Source organism: Schistocerca gregaria, chromosome 4, assembly GCF_023897955.1.
Source record: "Schistocerca gregaria isolate iqSchGreg1 chromosome 4, iqSchGreg1.2, whole genome shotgun sequence".
NCBI classification, from domain to species: domain Eukaryota; kingdom Metazoa; phylum Arthropoda; class Insecta; order Orthoptera; family Acrididae; genus Schistocerca; species Schistocerca gregaria.
In genome coordinates this window covers 172,350,576-172,375,171 of record NC_064923.1, presented here as the reverse complement: position 1 = coordinate 172,375,171, position 24,596 = coordinate 172,350,576, and the positions used below count along the sequence as shown (strand labels likewise).

At 42.5% G+C, this 24,596-nt stretch overlaps 1 protein-coding gene across 1 annotated transcript in view; it reads left to right on the top strand.

Moving 5' to 3' along the window:
• Positions 1–24,596, top strand: part of LOC126267526 (synaptogenesis protein syg-2-like) — a 973,159-nt gene that overhangs the window by 917,614 nt on the left and 30,949 nt on the right. Inside the window, exon 11 of the mRNA XM_049972828.1 lies at positions 6,426–6,722. Coding sequence (XP_049828785.1) covers positions 6,426–6,722 — 297 coding nt within the window. The remainder of the gene's footprint in view (positions 1–6,425; positions 6,723–24,596) is intronic.

Below are 24,596 nucleotides of genomic sequence, written 5' to 3'. Positions count from 1 at the left end.
GCTACAAGAGTTCCATACATTTAGAAAATACACTACTAGCCAATAAAATTGCCACAACAAAAAGAAATGCAAATGATAAACGGGTATTCATTGGACAAAGATATTATACTAGAACTGATATGTGATTACATTTTCACGCAATTTGGGTGCATAGATCCTGAGAAATCAGTACCCACAACAACCACCTCTGGCCGTAATAACTGCCTTGATACGCCTAGGCATTGAGTGAAACAGAGCTTGGATGGCGTGTACCGGTACAGCTGCCATTGCAGCTTCAACACGATACCACAGTTCATTAAGAGTAGTGACTGGCGTATTATGACGAGCCAGTTACTCGGCCACCATTGGCCACACGTTTTCAATTGGTAAGAGATCTGGAGAATGTGCTGGCCAGGGCAGCAGTCGAACATTTTCTGTATTCAGAAAGGCCCGTACAGGACCTGCAACATGCCGTCGTGCATTATCTTGCTGAAATGTAGGATTTCGTAGGGATCGAAGTGCCGTCAATGCGAACAAGAGGTGACCGAGACGTGTAACCAATGGCACCCCATACCATCACGGCGGGTGATACGCCAGTATGGCGATGAAAAATACACGCTTCCAATGTGCGTTCACCGCAATTCGCCAAACACAGATACGACAATCATGATGCTGTAAACAGAGCCTGGAATCATTGAAAAAAATTACGTTTTGCCATTCGCGCACCCATGTTCGGGTGCGTCGTTGAGTACTCCACCGCAGGCGCTCCTGTCTTTGATGCAGCGTCAAGGGTAACCGCAGCCATGGTCTTCGAGCTGACAGTCCATGCTGCTGCAAACGTCGTCGAACTGTTCGTGCAGATGGTTGTTGTCTTGCAAACGTCTCCATCTGTTGACTCAGGGATCGAGACGTAGCTGCACGATCCGTTACAGCCATTCGGATAAGATGCCTGTCATCTCGATTGATAGTGATACTAGTCCGTTGGGATCCAGTACGGCGTTCCGTATTAACCTCCTGAACCGCAATCGCGATAGCCTTCAATCCGACCTTTATTGAAGTCGGAAATGTGATGGTACGCATTTCTCCTCCTTACACGAGGCATCATAACAACATTTCACCAGGAAAACGCCGGTCAACTTCTGTTTGTGTATGAGAAATCGGTTGGAAACTTCTCTCATGTCAGCACGTATTAGGTGTTGCCACCGGCGCCAACCTTGTGCGAATGCTCTGAAAAGCTAATCATTTGCGTATCACTGCATCTTCTACCTGTCAGTTAAATTTCTCGTCTGTAGCACGTCATCTTCGTGGTATAGCAGTTTTAATGGCCGGTAGCGTAATTATAGCAGATAAATATAATAATATGCATTTTAGTTACAACTCTGGCTTTCTCTTTTCGCATCACATTCTAAAACTGAGTTACTGTCCCCTCATACCCACATAGTTGGAGTTATGCATATACACCAAAACTGCCACACCATAGGCTTCAAAAATCATGCACTTAAGTTTCTGGCAACAATGTTAATACGAAGAATGGGAAACAAAATCGAGGAGCTCTCAAGTGACGACTAGTGCAACATGTGGAAATGTGCGCGTAATAGAGAAAAACGCCTACTAATGGAAACATGACCTCCTTTTTTGTCGTAGATCCTCTGACTCTTTTTGAGCCACAGTTTCCTTTCCTTTGCAGTACCTCCTAGAGTACCACTTACACCAAACGTCGTCTATTACTTGTTGGATATATTCCACTCTTGGCTATTCTTAGGTTTTTTAACCTCTATAGGCCTCTCTAGTGCCACCAAAGTTATTCCGTCATGTCATAATACATGCCCCATTCATCTTGACAGTGTTTGCCGCTAATTCCTTTCATCCTGACAAGGTCTTCTTCATTTCTCATAATTTTACTCAAATTTCAACCTTTAAAATAGGTCTCAAACCCTCTCATTCTCTTCTTTTCTGGTTTTCCCACAATCTGCTATTAAGATTCAAAGACAGACGTACATTCTTAGGAATTTCTTCAAACATTTTGGTCAGAATTGTCACCTTTGCATGTGGTAGCATGCTTTTTATTTCCTCCTTGATTCGTGCTTAACATTATTTTTTCAGGGCAACAGAATTTCTTAACTACGTCTACGTCATGATCACAAAATTTGATGTTAATTTTCTCACTGTTCTCAGTACTGCTATTTCTCCTTACTTTCGTCTCTCTTCGCTTTACTCTCAATCCACATTTTGTTCTCATTAGACCGATCATTGCACTATCAACGAATCTTAACACTAATATTCTTTCAACCTGAATTTAAATCCAACTCTTGGTATTTCTTAATATCCGTCATTGCATTTTCGATGTATGGACTCAACAATAGGTAAGAAGTAATGCATCCTTGATTTACACCGTTTTTAATCGAAGCACTTTGCTTTGTCCTGCCATTATTATTGTATACTGTTGGTTCTTGCACATACTGTAGAATAGCAGTTATTGGCTACAGGCTACACACATTTCTATGAGAATTTCTGACATCTTGCACCATTTTAAATTTCATAACGTGTATTATTGATTGGCAACTCGTTTGATCGATTGTTCATTTTTTTATGTTCCATTTTTATATTTATTTACATATTTTTTACACTTTTCGTGCATTATCATGTGCAACGACGTAACTTCCTCTCTGGTCCCTTTACCTTTCCTTTAGATTAATTAAATATCACTTAAGAGACCTTCGAAATTTTGAGGAAAGTAGGGATAATCTACAGGGGAAGACAAGTAATATACAATTTGTACAAGAACCAAGAGTTAACAATAAGAATGGAACACCAAGAACCAAGTGCCCGTATTAAGAATTAGTTAAGAGAGGTATGTAGTCGTTTGCCCTTACTGTTCATAATATACGTCGGAGAAGCAATGTTGGAAATAAAAGAAAGACTCAAGCGTGGAATTAAAATCTAAGTTGAAAGGATATACAGGTAATATTTTTGATGACGTTGCTATCCTCAAGGAAAGTGAAGATGAATTACAAGAGCTGCTGAATGAAATGAATGTAACGGTCAAAAAATGTAGATTGAGAGTAACAGGACTGAGAGTAACAGCCTAGTGATTGCAGAATATGGACTGAGAGTAAATCGACGAAGGAGGAAAGCAATGATAAGTAGCAGATATGAAAAAAACGAGAAACTTCAGCATTGATGGTCTGTAAGTAGATGAAGTTAATGAACTCTGTTACCGAGGCTACAGGATAAGCCACGGCGGACAAACCAAGCAGGACATCAAAAGCATACTAACAATGCAAAAAGGGCGTTCACTGGCAGGAGAAGTCTAATAGTATCAAACATAGGTCTTAAGTTGAGGAAGACATATCTAAGAAACATTGATTGAGGGAGAATCGGAAAAGAAGTGAAGCGAAGCATTTGGGAGGTAATGCTACAGAAGGTGGACTGGTAACGTGAGGATTGAGGAGGTTCTCCCCAAAATTAGTATGGAAAGAAAATATAGAAAACATTGGCAAGAAGAAGGAGCAGGATGGTAGGACATCTGTTAAGACATGGGGGAATCACCTCCATGGTACTAGAGGGAGAGGGAGATTGGAATACATCCAGTAAATAATGGCGGACGTAGATTGCAAGTGCTACTCAGACATGAAAACATTGGCACAGGAGAGGAATTCATGGCGCGCAGAAGCAGATCACTCAGAAGACTGATGACTCACAAGAAAAACAAAGGAGATCCACAGTTTTCTTTTCCGTTCTTCCGCATATTTTATCTCTTCAATAACTTGATTGCATGGGAGTTAGGTTTATTGTGCTTTAGTTCTCGCAGTTGTCTGCCTGTAGTACCTGCCGTATTGTGTGCGAGGTATTTTTCGGAAAATGTTTTAGTAGGGTAAGACTCCAGGCCCATAGATTCTACACACCAGCTTGGTCGCTCAATTTCCAATCCCCCCCCCTCCCCCCCTCCCGCTCCACCCCTCTCTCTCTCACCATCTGACTCACACACACACACACACACACACACGTGCGCGCGCGCGAGCAAAATTTTCTACCCTAGTAGACAAACTACAAAATGTTACACCATGGAATCAATATATAGCGCCACATTGGAAAGAAACATAACGATGAACAAGAGACCGGTGACAATAGCAGAACGTCTATCGATGAGTATGATGGCATAAGCTTTTTCTCAAATCTTGTTATTGTGTAAAAACTGCATAAAATCAGTTAATAATGACGTATGAGAGATTTGTGAAAACATTGCATATAATTACAATAAAAATATAACACACGAAAAATTTTCGAAATTTGTGGTAAGTTCCAATAGGACCAAACTGCTGAGGTCATCGGTCCCTAGGCTTACACGTTACTTAATCTAAATTAAACTAACTTACGCTAAGCACAACAAACACACCCATGCTCGAGAGAGGTCTCGAATCTCCGACGAGGGTGGCAAGGCGCCTCATACCACGCAGCTACCCCATTCGGCTAACACACGAAAACGCACAACTCCACAGAAAACTTTAATGCAGGACAGACGCAACTACTATATCGAAAAAGTATTTCTAAAATAATAATTCGTTACGAATTCTTCTGACTGCTTTTCTGGCGACATGCTCTCAGACAACGAAACTGCATAATAATAAGCCGATGTGTAACAATCCTCGTTCACAACTATCTTAGTTTCAAATGAGCAGTGCAAACGAAATGAAGAAGTGCACATCTTGTATCATAAAAGGAAAACTACCATGTACCTTCTTCAATACATTTACAGAAGTAAATCAAGACCAATAGAGGTTGTAACATCGACATCGAAAACCGTGTTGGTCGACAGGAAAAAATCTCGATTTTTGTAGAAAACGGAGTATAAAAATCCAACTGTAATTTCGTTATTGTGTAAAAACTGTCCAAAAACAGTTAAGAGAGACGTATGAGAGATTTTGGAAAACATTGCATATAATTACAAACTTATGCAACTTTGAATTTCCATCCACTACTACTAATTGGCAATACCAAGTTTGCGATGGACGTACGCTTTTCATGATTACAATCCTATACAGAAGGTGGACAGAAAGATGGAGATACCACACACATAAAAAATTGTCATCTCTGATATGGTATAGGAAAACAGTTGGCTTTCAAAATGGATTCCAGTTTTATAACAGTGGATAAATATAGGTCCTGTATGGTTTGCAAGGAAATTTTATGCCTTTCGTGTTCTAAAATAATAGCTGGCAAGCTCAGGTAACAGTGATGGAGACGGGCAGCGATCACGTCCATTTCTCACCAAAGCAGTATGTAGATCTGCTGAATGTGGTGGCCAGGGCAGATGGGACAATTCGTCCTCGTACTCACCAAACGAGCCCTGGACGATGCAAGCTTTGCGAACGTGGAGACCAGCCTCACGGTCAGGGAGCAAATACTGCACCATGGGATGGATCTGATCAGCCAAAATGGCCACATACTTCTTGGCAGTAAGACGAGCTTTCATAGTAACTATGGGTCCTTGAAACACCATGACATGGCTTCCCAAATCCCTGTCATGTTTCTTTCTTGGTACTTTAACTCAGTTAGAATTTGGAAACAACGTGAAACGAGACACCAACTTTCAACTGACTTTCTTTGCTCCACAGTCCAAGTTTTATGGCTTCAGCACCCGTGTTACGGGCATTTGGATCACCTATGATTGGTCTCAGGATTCCGGCTCGCCTTGAATTCACTGCTTGTGGAGTTCCCTTGATATGGGTTTGGAGTTGGTTGGTTGGTGGTTTTGGGGGAAGGAACTAAATAGCGAGGTCATCGGTGTCATCGGATTAGGGAAGGACGGGGAAGGAAGTCGGCCGTGCCCTTTCAAAGGAACCATCCCAGCATTTGCCTGGAGCGGTTTAGGGAAATCACGGAAAACCAAAATCAGTTTGGCCGGACGCGGGACTGAACTGTCGCCCTCCCGAATGCGAGACCAGTGTGCTCACCACTGCGCCACCTCGCTCGTTCTGGTTTGGTGTTAACAGGGTTCAAGTGTGCGACATTTAGATCGGTGGTGACTGCTGAAGCTGTTACTTTTCATCACAATACTTTTATATGACCGTGTGTTACTTTCACTCAAAACAAATGTTGTGACTTGGCGGACGACGCTACTTCGCTTCTATAAGATACCACTTGAAAATCGAAACACTTCCGCTATCTCGGTTACGGAAGCATAAACTATACGAAAACCAACAACTTGTTGCCCGAGTTCGAATACTCTTCGCTCCGACAAAACGCACTCACAACGACACAGAAAACTGTTGTGGCCTCGACTGAAACTTGCAACGTATTGAGTACAGTGCACAAGTTCCGGTCATGGTGTAATACAACAGCGCAACCTGCAGGCTTGATCAAGCGTGCATTTCTCGCAGGGTTGCAATATTTTCGTTCATTCCCTGTAAGTGGTACTACTGACCAAGCAGACTGTGTCTTCGCAGGCATCCCGGAGCCGCCGTTCAACTGCTCGGTGGCGAACCAGACGTCCGAGACGGTGCACGTGCGCTGCCTGGAGGGCTTCGATGGCGGGCAGCCGCAGCTGTTCGTGCTGGAGGTGGCGGACGCGGCGGCCGGCCTCGTGCTGGCCAACCTGTCGTCGCGCGCGCCGCTCTTCACGGTGGACGGGCTGGCTCCGGGGCAGGCGCTGCGCCTCTCCGTGTACGCCGCCAACTCCAAGGGCCGCAGCGACGCCGTACACTTCGAGGGCGCCACGCTCAAGGCGGCCGAGAAGCAGACAGGTAGCGACCAGCGCAGTCCAGAGATCCACACACGATAGACCTCTCGAAACATGGGATTGAACACAGCTTCCACAAAACTGGTATACTGAAACGCTGCTCCTTTTATTGGTTCACAACAAAAAATGGGCTTCAGTGATCACTTATGTGATGTTTGTCTTCCTTTTGGAAAACGTGAAAGAGCATTTCTGTTTTCCATTGTTAGAGATATAGTTTCCTGGCACGGTCGCCACGTCCAAGAAGGTGTGAACTGGCTTCCACCTCCGCTCACTAAATATATGCCCCAATGCTGCACGATGTACTTGTTCCAGACTGGTACTGGGAGCAGCGAAACATAATATATCAACTGTTGGATTTTGAAATATAAATTTCATATCACGATATGGTAATCGCTCTTTGCAGAGTAATTAGATAAAATTCTCAGACATCTTCACCGAACGACTCAATGTTCAGGGTGAACGTTAAGCTAGGAACATGACTTTGAAAATTTGTAACATAGTCGTGCCAATGGCCATTCGATCAGATTAAACTGTTAATTCAATGGTAGTTAGTGTTAATATCTAGACTGATGTGACAAGAAAGTATTTGAACACATTTGATTTCAGAATCAACTTAACGTATTGTAATTTATACAGAGCTACAGAGCATGATGCTTACATGAATAAGGCAGGATGGTAAATGACAAAAGCGAACAGCAACGCATCTCCTAGCGGCCCTCAGCAAAATTTAAAGAAAAAAGAAGGCTGCGCCTCCGTTTATGAGTACAGATAATGCAGATGTTAACATATAGACTCTTTGGTCCAGGAACATTACACAGTATTTTACATAAAAAGGAATTTTTAGAAACGGCTACTATATAGGGGGCCTTACAGACACACACCACCGTTGGTTTTCTTCAAATGACATTTGAAGCACAGTCGAATTCGGAATCACTGTAATGCAATCCCCAGAAGAAAATGAAATAAATCGCCTTCGAAAATTTTTAAAAAAAGTGTGCTGTTAAGTACAATAAATTTGTAATTCGTTAGCCAGTTTTCCAGTAACTGACTGCATAGAGTGAAAGTCTCAAAATAGGAAACTTGCTGGTCTGAATTACATTTGTTGCGTTTCTGTTTCTTAATTTCAGTTAAAGTGCACATTTGTTAACAGTTATAACTGTTAATCAATAATGAACCGTAAATCATTAGTAAAACTAATTTATTTTCAATTGCTAATCACATAAAAGTTCTAGTATTTACAGTTTAGATCTGGTAAAAAACGTTAACCGTCCGATTAATGGATCGTCACTGATGTGAAGTTTGAGGTTTTCCTACGCTAATAACTGCCTCAGTGGTTCACCGACGTTTCATCAAATATCCAACGCAATCCCTGTGAACCACTGCCTGTACACCATTCTTTCATTTAACAATAACCCATTTCGCATGTCTGTATAATTTTTTTTTTGCATTTACATTCATTACATGTTTGAAATCAGAACTACGTTATTTTTGGTAAAAAATGCAATTCACTGTTCGTTAAGTAATAGTTACCCTTGGTACAAAACATATAATCGAAACTAAATGAAAACAACTTACTAACAGCGACTTTCAAATCGACAGCTTTTCAAGTAAAATACACACACACGGTATGGGTATTTACGTCATACTGCAGTAGGAAACTGATGTCCCTGCACCGATTTTCAGTATTTGAAAATATAACGAAATTTCCATTCCAAGACTACAATATACAATAGCCGATTCACCACACTTTTAATTTTATGGCTGAGAGGATGACACGGCATGTGTTAAGACATTAGGGAATAATTTCCAGATATTAGGGAAAACTGTGGAGGTTAAAAACTGTAGGGGAAATAAATATATACCGTACATATATCTACACTGGGTTTGTATTCTACTTTGAGATGGAAAAGGACCCTCTTCACTTTTCAGAAGAGTGGTAACCCAAAAATCTCATCAATCTTCCAGCTAACTTGATGTTGTCCTCCATATTTTCCTGGCTTAAGCTAGTCTTTCCATCTACAGTGTTACACCAAACATCTATTTTACGAGCTCTAGTTCTGACCTGCCCCTAGTATTTTATTCCCTACCGCTCCTTCCAGTATCAGGTGTATTATACCTGTATGCTGTAGTATATGCACCGTTAACATTTTCTTCCTTAAACAAAAGTCATTCACTGAGTTATATGTTCATCTATTCATTTTAATTGTTCTAGACTTCATATTTCATCTAGCTACTAAATTGTATCGGTCTTGGATAGGATTCCATTTGATATGTTTCCGTTTCTTCTTCTTTAGCTTTTGAATCTTGAAAATTTCTCTTCTGTATAACGCTGTACTCCCAATTTTTCAACCTTCGCTTCTCATAAGCTGTTCCCCATTTAAATAAGAATGAATGCCAGTAGAACTCTTTCTATGCACAAATTGTTCCTAGTCTCACAACTTTCATATTTTCCTTACTTCGCCTAAGCGGAGCATTTTTCATTTATTCTTCTATCTTGTTGTTCCCGGTTATGATCTTAAGGAAATCGTTATCCTCCTGTCAACTACTCTCCATCACCTTCGTGTTCGCTTTGTTAATCCTTACGTCTAACATACAGTTTCTAAATGGCTGTGTGAGAGTACGATGTACTGTCTTGGTTGCCACATTTGGGACTACAGTATGCTGTGTCAGCGACATAAATAACTAAAATGAGCAATCCATAGCAACAGAACATAACGAACATTTATACAATAATTTCATTGGCCTTTTCTTACACGTTTAGTTATCATTGCTCCAGAAACACGACGAAAAGGAAATGTCAGTACTCGCTAGTTCATCTTCCAGTACAGAAATAATCCGATCTCACAAAACAAAGATGTCAGTACTCGCTTGTTCTTCCTACTCTGTAGAATGCTAATAACTCTAGCTGGGACTATTACTACTAGAGTCCTACTGTCGGCTGCTAAACAGAAACACACGTCCTGGCAATGGAGGCAGTATTATTTCTCTAGCAGGCATTATAAATTACGTTCATGACAGTGAGAAGCGAATGACAAATGCAAGCACAAGGGGAGGGCGTAATCTTGAACGAAGGCTTAGAACAGTAGTCATGTGATTAAAATATAAGTCGCTCGTCCCGGAAAACAGTGGTATGAGTTATTCCATATGCCAAACTCCCCGTATTACCACGATAGACAAATGAATGATAACCTATTCATGGTCTAAGAGAGGAATATTGCTAACGCGAAGAAACAAGACACCAATGTAATAGGACCAAGAAACACACATACGTCAGAGTCGTGACTTACAGCTGTATTACCTTCTGCTTAAAATAATTGCACGGGCTGAGCAACAAACTTTGTCTACTGAATTTATAGCATTGCACAACTATTCAAACTATATGTGGCTTTTGAATGGTGAAAGCGAAGTGGACTGAGCATTACGCAAAGCTAATGAAATCCACTTTTTCACATGTATCCAACATTTATTCCGCTTTAAAGCAGTACTATGTCAAAAGGCACACTAATTGCATTTCCAAACATTTATATTGATATGTCAACGTAATAACCTGCATTGCGTTTGTCAATGATATTGCAACATTAGCTTGTATGAAGGCGTTCACTACCCAATGCAACACATTCATTTTTGTCGGTAAGTTTCGGTTGAGAAGTTGCGGCATTTGTTGTAGGACATCATGTATGTTTCCGTATTATCCCATCTAGTTTCATAAAATTCCGAGAACTGGCGGCGCAATACGTATCGTTCAAAGTGGTGTCTGTAATCGTTGTGCGTTCCAAGCAGAGAGCTGTCAATAAGTTTCTTTTGGCAGAAAACCCAAGCATAGCAGATATTCATAGGCGCTTGCATGAAGTCTCATACGAGGTGATCGATGGATCACTATCAAACATCTCGTTGCCCAACGGGACGTCTTTTCGGAAGTGTTGACACACTCGTCCATCGGTTGGGGTACTCAAGGTAGTGTGCCCCTGGGTTCCTAGCCTCCTAACAAAAAACCACAAGGAGCAACGAAGAATCATCTATGCGTAATTGACTGCGCGTTACGAGGCTTATGGTGAAAGCTTATTGTCGAAAATCGTCACAGGCGATGGAACGTAGGTTCATCACTTAGAACCGGAAACATAACGGCAATCCATGAAGTGGCACCACATCACATCTCCACAGAAGAAAAAAGTTCAAAGCCGCTCCGTCAGCCGGTGAATTCAAGCCGATAATAATGTTGAAAAACCGGTTTTTGTAGCCAGAAGAGTGGGGAACACTGTGGTGTATTGGAATCTAAATGAATGCAACCCGCTCTCAGAAAAAGGTGTGCTGTCTCACTTGCTGAATCCCCCTCGTACTTCAGTGCAGAAAATTGATTGTATAGCACAGCAAAGTCTGATGACCGTGTAACGTCACTTCTGATTTTTCACACTATAATTTTACAAGACCAACGATCCTTATCGCGCACAGCATATAGTATGTAAAGTAGTACACATGAACTGGTTGACACTATTTCATCGTCTACGGTGACAGTATCTTAAACGTAACGTCATTGTTCTGCAAACTTTCATCTACATAGTTCAATTGTGACACAGTTTTGTCACCGTCTATTGGCACTAGCAGGAACAGTTCCGTTCTGCATACGAATGAATCATGCCACTGTTTTCTGGATGAGCGATTTATATTCAAAGCACATTCCGGTTCCGAGCGTTTGAGTTCACGCACTTCCCTTCCTATAGGAAGTCAAACCATTGCATCCCAAGATACTTGTATATGAACTTGCACGTAACACTTCTATCACTTTGAGTCTGTCCGGAGACCACATAATTTTATACCAAGAGCATACATCCTTAGGAAACTATAATGATAGTCACAAAGATGGGCAGACGGGAGAACTAATAGTTTGCATGAAGAAATAGAATCGGCATTCAATCACTGTCTAGGACGTGTATTCAGAGGTGCGTGACTGGAATAATTCAAGGCGAACGACCATGGAAACATAGGCGTAGGAATCTATGAAAGACACACGCTCCTCGGAAGGATCCAAGAAAGCGCATTTCACCGACGATCGATGTTAGTAAAAGAAGTCCACTTGCAGTTGTTGAATACTGCTGATCAGTCATATGGAATAACGATACAGGTAGTGTGAAAACAACTGACATTTTGTCATGCGCATTTTTAGCGATACTGGTATGTGGGGATGCGTAGGGGAAATTACACATTTACTTTTCTTCTATGGAGTTGCTTTTGGTCATATCCTCCGCCTAGTGATTTCCGTAGGCATTGAATTCTCCTGCCACGAGAATATCTTTGTTTGCCATTCTACAGTGGGAGCGCAAACGGTTGTGACACTTGAATAACAATGGAGGATTAAATAAAAATAAATGTCGTGTGGCTCTACATCTACATCCACACTCCGCAAGCCACCTGACGGTGTGTGGCGGAGGGTACCCTGAGTACCTCTATCGGTTCTCCCTTCTATTCCAGTCTCGTATTGTTCATGGAAAGAAGCATTATCGGTATGCTTCTGTGTGGGCTCTAATCTCTCTGATTTTATCCTCATGGTCTCTTCGCGAGATATACGTAGGAGGGAGCAATATACTGCTTGACTCTTCGGTGAAAGTATGTTCTCGAAACTTTAACAAAAGCCTGTACCGAGCTACTGAGCGTCTCTCCTGCACAGTCTTCCACTGGAGTTTATCTATCACCTCCGTAACGCTTTCGCGTTTACTAAATGATCCTGTAACGAAGCGCGCTGCTCTCCGTTGGATCTTCTCTATCTCTTCTATCAACCCTATCTGGTGCGGATCCCACACTGCTGAGCAGTATTCAAGCAGTGGGCGAACAATCGTACTGTAACCTACTTCCTTTGTTTTCGGATTGCATTTCCTTAGGATTCTTCCAATGAATCTCAGTCTGGCATCTGCTTTACCGACGATCAACTTTACATGATCATTCCATTTTAAATCACTCCTAATGCGTACTCCCAGATAATTTATGGAATTAACTGCTTCCAGTTGCTGACCTGCTATTTTGTAGCTAAATGATAAGGGATCTAACTTTCTATGTATTCGCAGCACATTACACTTGTCTACATTGAGATTCAATTGCCATTCCCGGCACCATGCGTCAATTCGCTGCAAATCATCCTGCATTTCAGTACAATTTTCCGTTGTTGCAACCTCTCGATACACCACAGCATCATCTGCAAAAAGCCTCAGTGAACTTCCGATGTCATCCACCAGGTAATTTATGTATATTTTGAATAGCAACGCGCCTATGACACTCCCCTGCAGCACACCTGAAATCACTCTTACTTCGGAAGACTTCTCTCCATTGAGAATGACATGCTGCGTTCTGTTATCTAGGAACTCCTCAATCAAATCACACAATTGGTCTGATAGTCCATATGCTCTTACTTTGCTCATTAAACGACAGTGGGAAACTGTGTCAAACGCCTTGCGGAAGTCAAGAAACACGGCATCTACCTGTGAACCCGTGTCTATGGCCCTCTGTGTCTCGTGGACGAATAGCGCGAGCTGGGTTTCACACGACCGTCTTTTTCGAAACCCATGCTGATTCCTACAGAGTAGATTTCTAGTTTCCAGAAAAGACATTATACTCGAACGTAATACATGTTCCAAAAATTCTACAACTGATCGACGTTAGAGATATAGGTCTATAGTTCTGCACATCTGTTCGAAGTCCCTTCTTGAAAACGGGGATGACCTATGCCCTTTTCCAATCCTTTGGAACGCTTCGATCTTCTACAGACCTGCGGTACACCGCTGCAAGAAGGGGGCCAAGTTCCTTCGCGTACTCTGTGTAAAATCGAACTGGTATCCCATCAGGGCCAGCGGCCGTTCCTCTTTTGAGCGATTTTAATTGTTTCTCTATCCCTCTGTCGTCTATTTCGATGTCTACCATTTTGTCAACTGTGCGACAATCTAGAGAAGGAAGTACAGTGCAGTCTTCCTCTTTGAAACAGCTTTGGAAGGAGACATTTAGTATTTTGGCCTTTAGTCTGTCATCCTCTGTTTCAGTACCATTTTGGTCACAGAGTGTCTGGACATTTAGTTTTGATCCACCTACCGCTTTGACATAAGACCAAAATTTCTTAGGATTTTCTGCCAAGTGAGTACATAGAACTTTACTTTCGAATTCACTGAACGCCTCTCGCATAGCCCTCCTCACACTACATTTCGCTTCGCGTAATTTTTGTTTGTCTGCAAGGCTTTGGTTATGTATATGTTTGCTGTGAAGTTCCCTTTGCTTCCGCAGCAGTTTTCTAACTCGGTTGTTTTACCACGGTGGCTCTTTTCCATCTCTTACGATCTTGCTAGGCACATACTCATCTAACGCATATAGTACGATGTTTTGAACTTTGTCCACTGATCCTCAACACTATCTGTACTTGAGACAAAACTTTTATGTTGAGTCATCAGGTACTTTGTAATCTGCTTTTTGTCATTTTTGCTAAACAGAAAACAGGCTGGTGCTAGTCTTTCAGTTGGACACCACTTCGGCGACTTGCTAAACAGTGACCTTGTAATACTCGCAACTGTACGTTACTTTTCTGGTGTCTTGCTTGAAACTTTCGTGTTCTCCGTCTTAGTACATCTCTAATACAAGCTAGTGTTAGGTAGGGACGGCTAATGTTTACTAGTATCCTCCACGCACTTTTTTGTAACAAACGATTATAGTCTTGAATTAATTTCAAGGAACTACGACCAGCTCGTCTGCACTCTGTGACTTAAAAGCATAGTCACCAGTGACAGAAATCTTCCTTCCTAACTGCTTCCTTTCAGAGATCGCAAACGTACTGCTATTGTTTACGTAACATGGTAAAGTCGCTGGGTGGTTGCCGTCGGAAAATTTTCTCTGCGTAATCGGAGAACATCCTTCAACAATCGTAGTATAATTCACGTCACAACATCCAAAACAGAAGACTTGACGCTCACTTTTTAACATGGGGTATATGAGGGAAGAGGCACAGACTGCTTCATCGCTCTGATTTCGAAGTTTCCCAAATCTCAGTTCTAAAATTTATCAAAGTGTAACACATACGAGGGATAATGCGGAGAGGCGTGGATAGAGCGGCTCTTCGTCTGCGGTCCACAGTAGCATACGTAGTGGACGTCGTTTAGATAACTCTGCAGTGACTCGTGAGCAACTTGTTATAGCAGCTACCTCTGTCACTCAATCCCTTCCGATCATTATTATCGATTCTGGTATTATCATTTGCATTTTACTGATCAGGTAGTTATTTTACTGAAGGGTGATCTTTTCGTGAGTGAAGCGAGACAAAAAATGTGTCAGACTATTTATCAAGGTGAAACTAGTAGAACTTTTCAAAAGCATGGCGTGAAAGTTAGTATGCTGTGAGAGGTCAGTTCAGAAATAAACTGTAGTTAAAATATTTGAGATACAATGGTCAAAAGCCAGAGCACATCATTAGCTCCTTGATTCCAAAATAAAATAAAATTTCTAAATTCTCACTTCAAATAAAGAAGTAGTTATACTACACAGATTACACTGGACTCTACGCAACATTAGGTTTTATTCAATTAATATGCATGTAATTGTATACAGGGAGTAGTAAAACTGCTGAAAGTGGTTCTGTTACATCATGTTACATGTTTTTACCATCGGTGAAATTCCTCAGATTACTTGTTTTTACCAACGGTGAAATTCCTGTCTTACTTTCCTTGGGGACGTAATAACATCGAAAAATTTATGCGCTAAAGGGCGTAAGACTTTAAGAACTCAGGTGACAAAGTCTATTGTCAATGTAACTTCCTGTTTGTAGACACCATCCATATGTGTGTAAATGATTAAAGTTGCAGTTTTCTGTGACAACTAGAGCAGTAACCATATTGAGTTAGAGTCGTTGGTATTTAGTGTTGTTACCAAGTATGATATGGTAAATAAGGGTTGTGAACAGGGTCAGTTACTGAGTGATTAATTTGAAGGACAAGGGGATGCCACACACTTGTATGAGACAGCGTCATCAGCAACTGACAGACTTTTAAAGTGGCCACGTAGTGTGTGACCATTTGGCTAGATGGTCAAATGGTGCAGCATCAAGGTCTGCGCACAATTAGGTGGTGGTCATGTTCGTGGGCCAGTGATGGCCTGCCTGAGAGCATGAGGGCTAGCCCAATCTCCGTCAAGGTTCCTGTCGATCACGTATGACTATCGCACGATAGGGTCACCATATTGTGTATCAAACACATCATAACGACTTCACATCTGTAACTGACATCCCAAAAACCAGTAGTGGACCCCTGTAACATTCTGTATCATCCTGCACATTTGGCCGGAGATTATCAGCAGCTGAACTACGGAATTATGCATTCTTTATCAATATCACATAGTCTGTGACTGGAGTCGAGCCATGATAAGGATGCGTGGTCTGCTGATGTATGGCACTGCACTGTGTTCAGCTGTGCATCGCTGTTCTGCACTCACCCGGATGCCCACAGACTGTGAGTATCGCGGTCCTGGGGAGATTCCCATTCTAAACAATTTTGTGCAGAACCACAGCGCTGTTGCTTCTGGCGTCTAGTTTTGGGAATCCATCGGGTAAGACTTCAGGCCGCCGCTAGTACTGATTGACGGAACGCTTGCGGCACAACAAAGGTGATTCATGGACATGTTGCTTTTTCGTGTGTTACCTCTCAAAGATCGCAATATTGTGCCATTTTCTAACAGGAATATGCTCATCGACACATGGTTAATTAATTAATTGGTTGTATGATGCTGAGGTATTTCCGTGGCCTGGAAGATCTTTACATCTGCCCCTGATAGAATGTGTGGGCCCAGCTTGAAAATGAACTACGTTCTAGTGGCAATATCCACGATATGAAGGACCAATTAAAACAGTAGCATGCCAGTTTGTGTGAGGAGAGGATAAAACAGCTTTACACGATCTTCCGAATCGTATCAGTGTTTGCAATCTGAGCCAGAGGAACTACAACTCCATACTGGTAAGTTGCTTCATACTGCCAAGATCTTTGGAAATTTGACTCGATTTGTAATTACCGAGACAACATCAAGTTTCCTCTCAAGTTTTAAAGTTTCATTACGTTTCCTCCTTTCTTTCTAGCTCTTTTGTTTCTTTCTCATTAGGCAGTGTAATATCTACAACATCCTTACCTCACCTTCATGAAATGTGCACTGAAACGCCAAAGAATCTAATATAGACATGCATATTGAAATGCAGGGATACGCAAACACTCAGAATGCGACGCTGCGGTCAGTAACGCCTGTATAAGACCACAATTACTGCCTGCCGCATATGTTAGATCGGTTACTGCTGCTCCACTGGCAGGGTATCAAGATTTAAGTGAGTTTGAACGTAATGCTATAGTCGGTGCAAGAGCAATAGGGAACAGCATCTCCCAGGTAGCTATGAAGTGCGGGTTTTCCGGTGCGATCATTTCACGAGTGTACTTTGAATATCAGAAAACAGGTAAAACAGCAAATTTTCTACATCGCTGCGGACGTAAAAAAGATCCAAAAGGGCCAACGACGACTGAAGAGAATCGTTCAGCGTGACAGAAATGCAACCCTTTCGCAGATTGCTGCTGATTTCACAACACGGTAGCCAACAAGTTTCAGCGTGCGAACTATTCAACGAAACATCGTCGGTATGGTCTTTCGAAGCCTGGGGCCAAGTAGTTTACCCTTGATGACACTAAACTTTACGCCTCGCCTGCTCCCGTCAACACCGGCATTGGCCTGTTGATGACTGGAAACTTGTTGCCTGATCGGACGAGTCTCGTTTCAAATTGTATCGAGCTGGTGGCAACCTCATGAATGCATGGATTCTGCAAGTCACCAGGGGACTGTTCAAGCAGGTGGATGCTCAGTAATGGTGTGGCGCGTGTGTAGTTGGAGTGATATGGGACCCCTGAAAAGTATGGGTACGGCTCTGACAGGTGACACGTCATCCTGTTTGATCCCCTGCATCCATTCATATCACCTGGATCCATTCATATCCATTGCGCATTCCGACGGACTTTGGCAGTTGGAGTAGCACAATGCGACACCCCACACGCCCATAATATCTACATAGTGGCTCCAGGAACACTGTTTTCCGTTTAAACACTTCCACTGGCCACCAGACCCCCAGTCATGAACATTATGGAGTACATATGGGATGCCTGGAAATGTGCTGGTCAGAAGAGATATCAACTCCTCGTACTCTTATGGATCTGTGGCCAGCCCTGCACGATTTATAGTGTCAATTCCCTCCAGCAGCAGTTCAGACACTAGACGAACCCATGTCAAGTCATGTTGCAGCACTTCTGCGTGCTCACGGGTGCCGTACACGATATAAGGCAGGTATAACAGTTCGTTTGGCTGTTAAGTGTAGTAAAAAGTAATTTTTCATTATATTCCGGAACTTATTGGTAGGTATGTTCTACTTACAATGGTTGATATTGATATCTAAAGACAGGTCAAGAATAGTGGCGTCATACAGATGTGGTAGGAGCCACGGCATTAGGCAGTAAGTGTTCTCGTAATAAAAACCATTCCGCTAAGCGCTCCGAATATAGAGCGTCGTATATGTAGGTTGGTCAGAAATATTTTGGAAGACTAGTTATGTTGCTGCTGGATAAGCTAAGCCGAGAAATGATTTTTACAGCAAAAAAATACCATACATTACGCCGTTGCCGAGTTAATTATGATTAGCACTGAAATTAGACAATCAGGCGACTGCGCGGAAAATCCAAGAGGATCGCCAGAGAAGGTGCCGCCGAACTTGTTCTTCATTTGGCTTGATAAAATCGGACAATACAGTGAAACAAGAACTGCCAAACGCCGAGCAGTGTCTTGAGCTTTCACCTGCTGGCATTAAATATATCTGGCGCTGCTTGAATCTGGGCACGCGACACCATGATTGGCTACGTTCAGTACTAATTAACTCGGAAACGGTGCAATGTATCGAATTTTTTTCCTTAAAAATAATTTGTCGCCACATCCTACACTGCAACACCCTTACTAGATTTTCTGTCTGTTTCTTTCCACTCTGTGTATCAGGCGATAAAGCAAGAAAGGCCAAGCTGGTTACTACACAGGTAGTCACAACCGCGCTGAGCTGAGACACATGGGAAAAACACCACGGTGACATTTTTTGCCAAAATTCAGAGACTGCACATTCGAGTACGACTCTTAAAACTAACTACACCCATCAAAAAGTTTTGCATCAACTCGGTTCCAAGAGTTCCGGAACCTGTACAGAAAATTGGAATAGATATCAACACGAACATCATTTCCGCTCTTTTTATTGCTCTTCAAAACCATACATTGCTTGTTGTAGCACCATACAGCGAGACCTGCAGAGGCGGTGGTCCAGATTGCTATACACACCGTTACGTCTAATGCCCAGTACTACGTCCTCTTGCATTGATGCATGTCTGTATTCGTCGTAGCATACTATCCATACGTACATCTAGGCACTGTTGGTCCAGATTGCCCCACTCCTCAACGGCGATTTGGAGATCCCTCAGAGTGGTTGGTGGGTCACGTCGTCCATAAACAGCCTTTTCCAATCCATCCCAGGCATGTTCAGTAGGAATGAGATTCTCATTCTGCAGTCGAGTGTGCGCTGATAGGAAACTACCAGACAGATGGCAGGTTAAAACTGTGTGCGGGAACGAGACTCGAGAACAATTTTAATCTGCCAGGAAGCTTCATGTTCAACAGGATTCATGTCTGGAGGACATGCTGGTCACTTCAGTCCAGCGATGTCGTTACCTTGAAGGAAGTCATTCACAAGGTATGCATGACGGGGGCGGGAATTGTAGTCCATGAAGACGAATGCCTTGGCAGTATGGTGCCGATATGTTTGCACTGTCAGTCGTAAGATGGCATTCACGTATCGTACAGCTGTTACGGCGCTTTCCATGAATACCAGCGGCATTCAGAGGCCCCACATAATGCCACCCCACAAAATCAGGGAACTTCCACTCTGCTACACTTGCTGGACAGTACGTCTAAGGCGTTCCGCCTAAGCGGGTTGCCACCAAACACACTTCTCCGTCGATTGTCTGGCTGAAGACATATGAGACACTCATCGGTGAAGAGAACGTGATGCCAATCCTGAGCGATCCATTCGGCATGTTGTTGGACCCATTTGCACCGCGCTCCATGATGTCTTGGTTGCGAAGATGGACCTCGCCATGGAAGTCTAGAGTGAAGTACCGCATCATGCAGCATACTGCGCAGACTTTGAGACGTACACGAATTCCTGTGACTGCACGTATAGTATTATTCAAAATGATAGTGTTGCTGTCTTGGTTCTTCCGAGTCATAATCCGTCGGTAGCGGTCATCCACTGCAGTAGTAGCCCTTGGGCAGCCTAAGCGACGCATATCTGCTCCAAATCCGAACAAAATCGCTTTGGTTCACTGCGAGACGCCTGGACACTTCCCTTCTTGAGAGCCCTTCCTAGCACAAAGAGTCTATGTGGACCCCATCGAACCGCGATATTGACCTACCAGGCATAGTTCAACTGCAGACAACACGGGACGTACGCCTCCTTCCTGGTAGAATGCTTGGAACTGATCGGCTGTCGGACCCCCTCAGCCTAACAGGCGTTGCTCGTACGTGGTTGTTTACATCTTTGGCTGGGTTTAGTGACGTATCTGAACAGTCAAACGCACTGTGTCTGTGATACAGTCTCCACAGTCAACGTCGATCTTCAGGAGTTCTGGGAAGCGGGGTGATGCAAAACGTTTTTTATGTGTGTAGTTTCTCCAGTATAAAAATGGTTCAGATGGCTCTGAGCACTATCAGACTTAACTTCTGAGCTCATCAGACCCCAGAACGTAGAACTACTTCAACCTAACGAAGCTAAGAACATCACACACATCCATGCCTGAGGCAGGATTCGAACCTGCGACTGTAGCGATCGCGCGGTTCCAGACTGTAGCGCCTAGAACCGCCCGGCCACCCCTGCCGGCCTTCCAGTATTAATTTCACGTAATAACAGCGAGAGGAAACTGAGATAAATTCGTACTCGGCGACAGATCGCGCGACTATTAGTGGCTTCACTCGTCAGACACGAACGTCATTAGATAATCATTGCCTTGGTGGCAACATGTTTTCTGGTTAAAAGCTCCCCTCGATAACACAGTGTTTGAATACCGTACCGAGCGGTGCATTTAGCTCTATAACACGTTGCCAAAACGACAGTCAGTATTACTAAACGGCTAAAAGTATCGAAAGGTCTCAGTTGAAGTTTGATTATGTAACAGCTCCAAGAGGCGATAAAAGTACGGTTATCAGAGGTTCATAAGGTTAATGCAGAGTTCAAAAATTTAAAGTGATGTCGAAATCTACTTATTTAGAGATATGACCTTAATTATTTAACAAAATAAAAAGTATCAGTAAAAGAAACGTTGTATACGTCTTGAGACCTAACGGACTGCAAATTTCTCAAAAATTTTGATCCACTGTTTGAGGATGAGACCCCTTAGTGAGTCCCAACGAACGTAACACATAATTTCAAACCTTTTCGGAACTTTTCCTCGCTGATATCAACCATAAAATGTAGGAGAAAGTTTATCGCTTACTACACTTGCGCTTTTCATGTAGTATATCTTCAGCATAAGGCATGACTTATTAATTTATTACCTGGCTGCGGTGGTCTCGCGGTTAAGGCGCTCAGTCCAGAATCGCGTAACTGCTACGGTCGCAGGTTCGAATCCTGCCTCGGGCATGGATGTGTGTGATGTCCTTAGGTTAGTTATGTTTAAGTAGTTCTAAGTTGTAGGGGACTGATGACCACAGATGTTAAGTCCCATGGTGCTCAGAGCCATTTGAACCATTTTTTTTTTGTTAATTTATTGCCACCTTACTACTGTCTGTATTCACAATACATTTTGAAGAAAATGTACCACTCAGTGTACCGGCAAACGTGTACGACATGTTGTTCATGGGCTATGACATAGTAAACATTGAGATTAAGCTTTTGCTAAAAGGGAACACTAATTATACAGATTATTCTCATTGAGTGTTCGTAAAAATGAGCATTTAGTAACTTTTAATAAACGTTAAAACTAATTTCCCACTTTTTCCTGCCAACTATGGTCGCTATCTTATATACAGACTGTTTCAGTGCCAATCGTCAGATGAAACTTCCTGTCGAATCGGGATTCAAACTGGAGACCTTTGCCTATTACGGGCAAAAGCTGCACCATCTGAGCCACCCGCACAAGCTTTACGACCTGTCCTCACAGCTTTAGTTCCTCTGGCACCTCATCTCATTACCTTCCAAACTCTACAGAAGTTGTCCTCGCGGGACTAGCAATCCTCTAAGAATCGATACTGCAGGGATATGGCTTTGCCACGGTCTATGGAAATTTTTCCTAGAATCACATTTTTGCTCTGCAGCAGAATGCACGTTAATAGGAAACTGGCAAATTGAAACTTTGTGCTGGATAGGGACTCGAAGCCGGGATTGGACCTTTGCCTCCCAGTGTCAATGGCCGCATCAACTGAAATACCCAAATTCTCTTCTTTTTTCAGTCTCTGTCTTCCTCTACATTTTATAACCTTTACAGCTCCCTCTAATACCATGGAAGTTAATCCATGATGTCTTGACACATGTCCGGTCAATCTGTTCGCTCTTATTGTGAGTGTTTCCCGTATGTTCCTTTCCTCGTTGTTTGTGCAGTGAACCTCGTCATTCCTTACATTTATTACTTTATGAGGCGACCTAATTTTCAACATTCGTCTGTAGCACCACGTCTCGAGTGCTTCGATTATCTTCTATTCCGTTTTTCCCACAATGCATGTTTCACTAGCATACAGTGCTGTGGTTCAGAAATACATTCTCAGAAATTTCTTCGTCAAGGCCTATGTTTGATACTAAAGTGCGCGTCATTTATGTTGGCGGCCGAATTTACGTTCGTTCAGTGCGTCTGACGTCACAAAACACAGTCAGCCAATGAACAGAGAACGACGATACCAGATCTCGACTGCAGTGCAGAGCGTAGATGAGTGTCTTCAGTTTTAGAAATGTTCAGACATAAATAAAGTAATAGAACAAAAGCAGTGTCTTGATAGCATACTTTTTTTTATAGAAAGTTTGGAAAAGCATTCTTTATACCAATTGCTTCATATTCTATTAATTAATTAAACCAAACAAGCAATAAAACTCCTAATTCAGGCGATAGCAAGGAAAGGTGTTTGTATCAATCTCACGAACTGCTTTTTCCAATAAAGAACAGTGGTTTCCAGAATGATATTTTCACTCTGCAGCGGAGTGTGCGCTGATATCAGCGCACACTCCGCTGCAGAGTGAAAATATCATTCTGGAAACATCCCCCAGGCTGTGGCTAAGCCATGTCTCCGCAATATCCTTTCTTTCAGGAGTGCTAGTTCTGCAAGTTTCGCAGAAGAGCTTCTGTAAAGTTTGGAAGGTAGGAGACGGATACTGGCAGACGTAAAGCTGTGAGTACCGGACGTGAGTCGTGCTTCGGTAGCTCAGTTGGTAGAGCACTTGCCCGCGAAAGGCAAAGGTCCCCAGTTCGAGTCTCGGTCGGGCACACAGTTTTAATCTGCCAGGAAGTTTCAAGAACAGTGGTAATTGTTTATTTCCTATTGTACCTCAACAAAGGGTGAGTGATTCATAGTTATACCAACAGTTTGTCAGTATTTTGCGTGCTGTGTTACACTCCTACAGTAGTTGATTTGATGGCGTTCTGAAGTCACATGAGCTGCGTTAGCGTAACGGTTAAGGTCAACCGGCACGGTAAATCAGCGTGTTCGATCAAAGGGTTAGGTGCCCTCTGTAATAAAAAAAAAAAAAAAAAAACAGAGTTAATCGATCAGTAACGAACTTAAACTTATGTCTTACGACTTCCGCCCCGAGCAGATGAAGCGAACAAGCAACGAACGAAAGCGAACAAAATGAGATTAAAAAAAAGAAAAAGAAGAAGGTGTTTCACTCCTGCGCGAAAGGTTATGAGTTCAAACCTTGTGCGGTGCTTAATATTTTCATTATTTAAAAACAATATCGAAGTGCCTTACTTCGCGAATTATATTCGTTTCAATGCAATTTTTTGAAATTTCTAGTGCTTTGTGTCTCCATTAACCCTTTCGCTGCTGCAGACACGTGCTCCCCGCATTCCGCGCTGTGCGCGATTTTGTCATCACTGCACTGCTCGCCTGTGCAGACACATGGTGTTCCCACTGTTATGACACACATATCATTCGACTTCACAAAAACTATTTGGCCCAAAAATTTGATTTTTACACGTCTACTTGACTGATACCTCCACCCCCCCCCCCCCCCACCCCCCATAAATGACTTAATTTTGCTTCGATGTTCAACGCAGTTATTACGCAGCATTAGATGTAGTAAACAATTGCAGGAAATTTTGAAGAGTTTGCAGAGGTAAAAGTCCATAGCGTATACTTTTCGTATGATCGATTTTAGTTGCCACAATGTTGAGAATGAAATATGGACAAGATACCTAAATTTCATATAAAATTTACTGTATAACATATAGGTGTCGTATGTAATATTGAGAAATATTCGGTCTTTCGCGACTGTAATAAAAGTTTTATTTACACCGGACGCGTTTGGCTTTATTTTAAAATTTCGTATGTAATATTGAGAAATATTCGGTCTTTCGCGACTGTAATAAAAGTTTTATTTACACCGGACGCGTTTGGATTTATTTTAAAATTTCTAATTCCTGGGCAAAACAGTTTTTGTGCAATCGAATGATAAGAGTGTCAAAGCAGTCGGAACACCATGTGTTGCACAGGCGAGCAGTGCAGTGACAAAATGGTGCAGAGTGCGGAATGCAGGGAGCACGTCTTTGTAGCAGTGAAAGGGTTAATGCGGCCGTGGTGGCTTTACTTCATGAACTGCGCT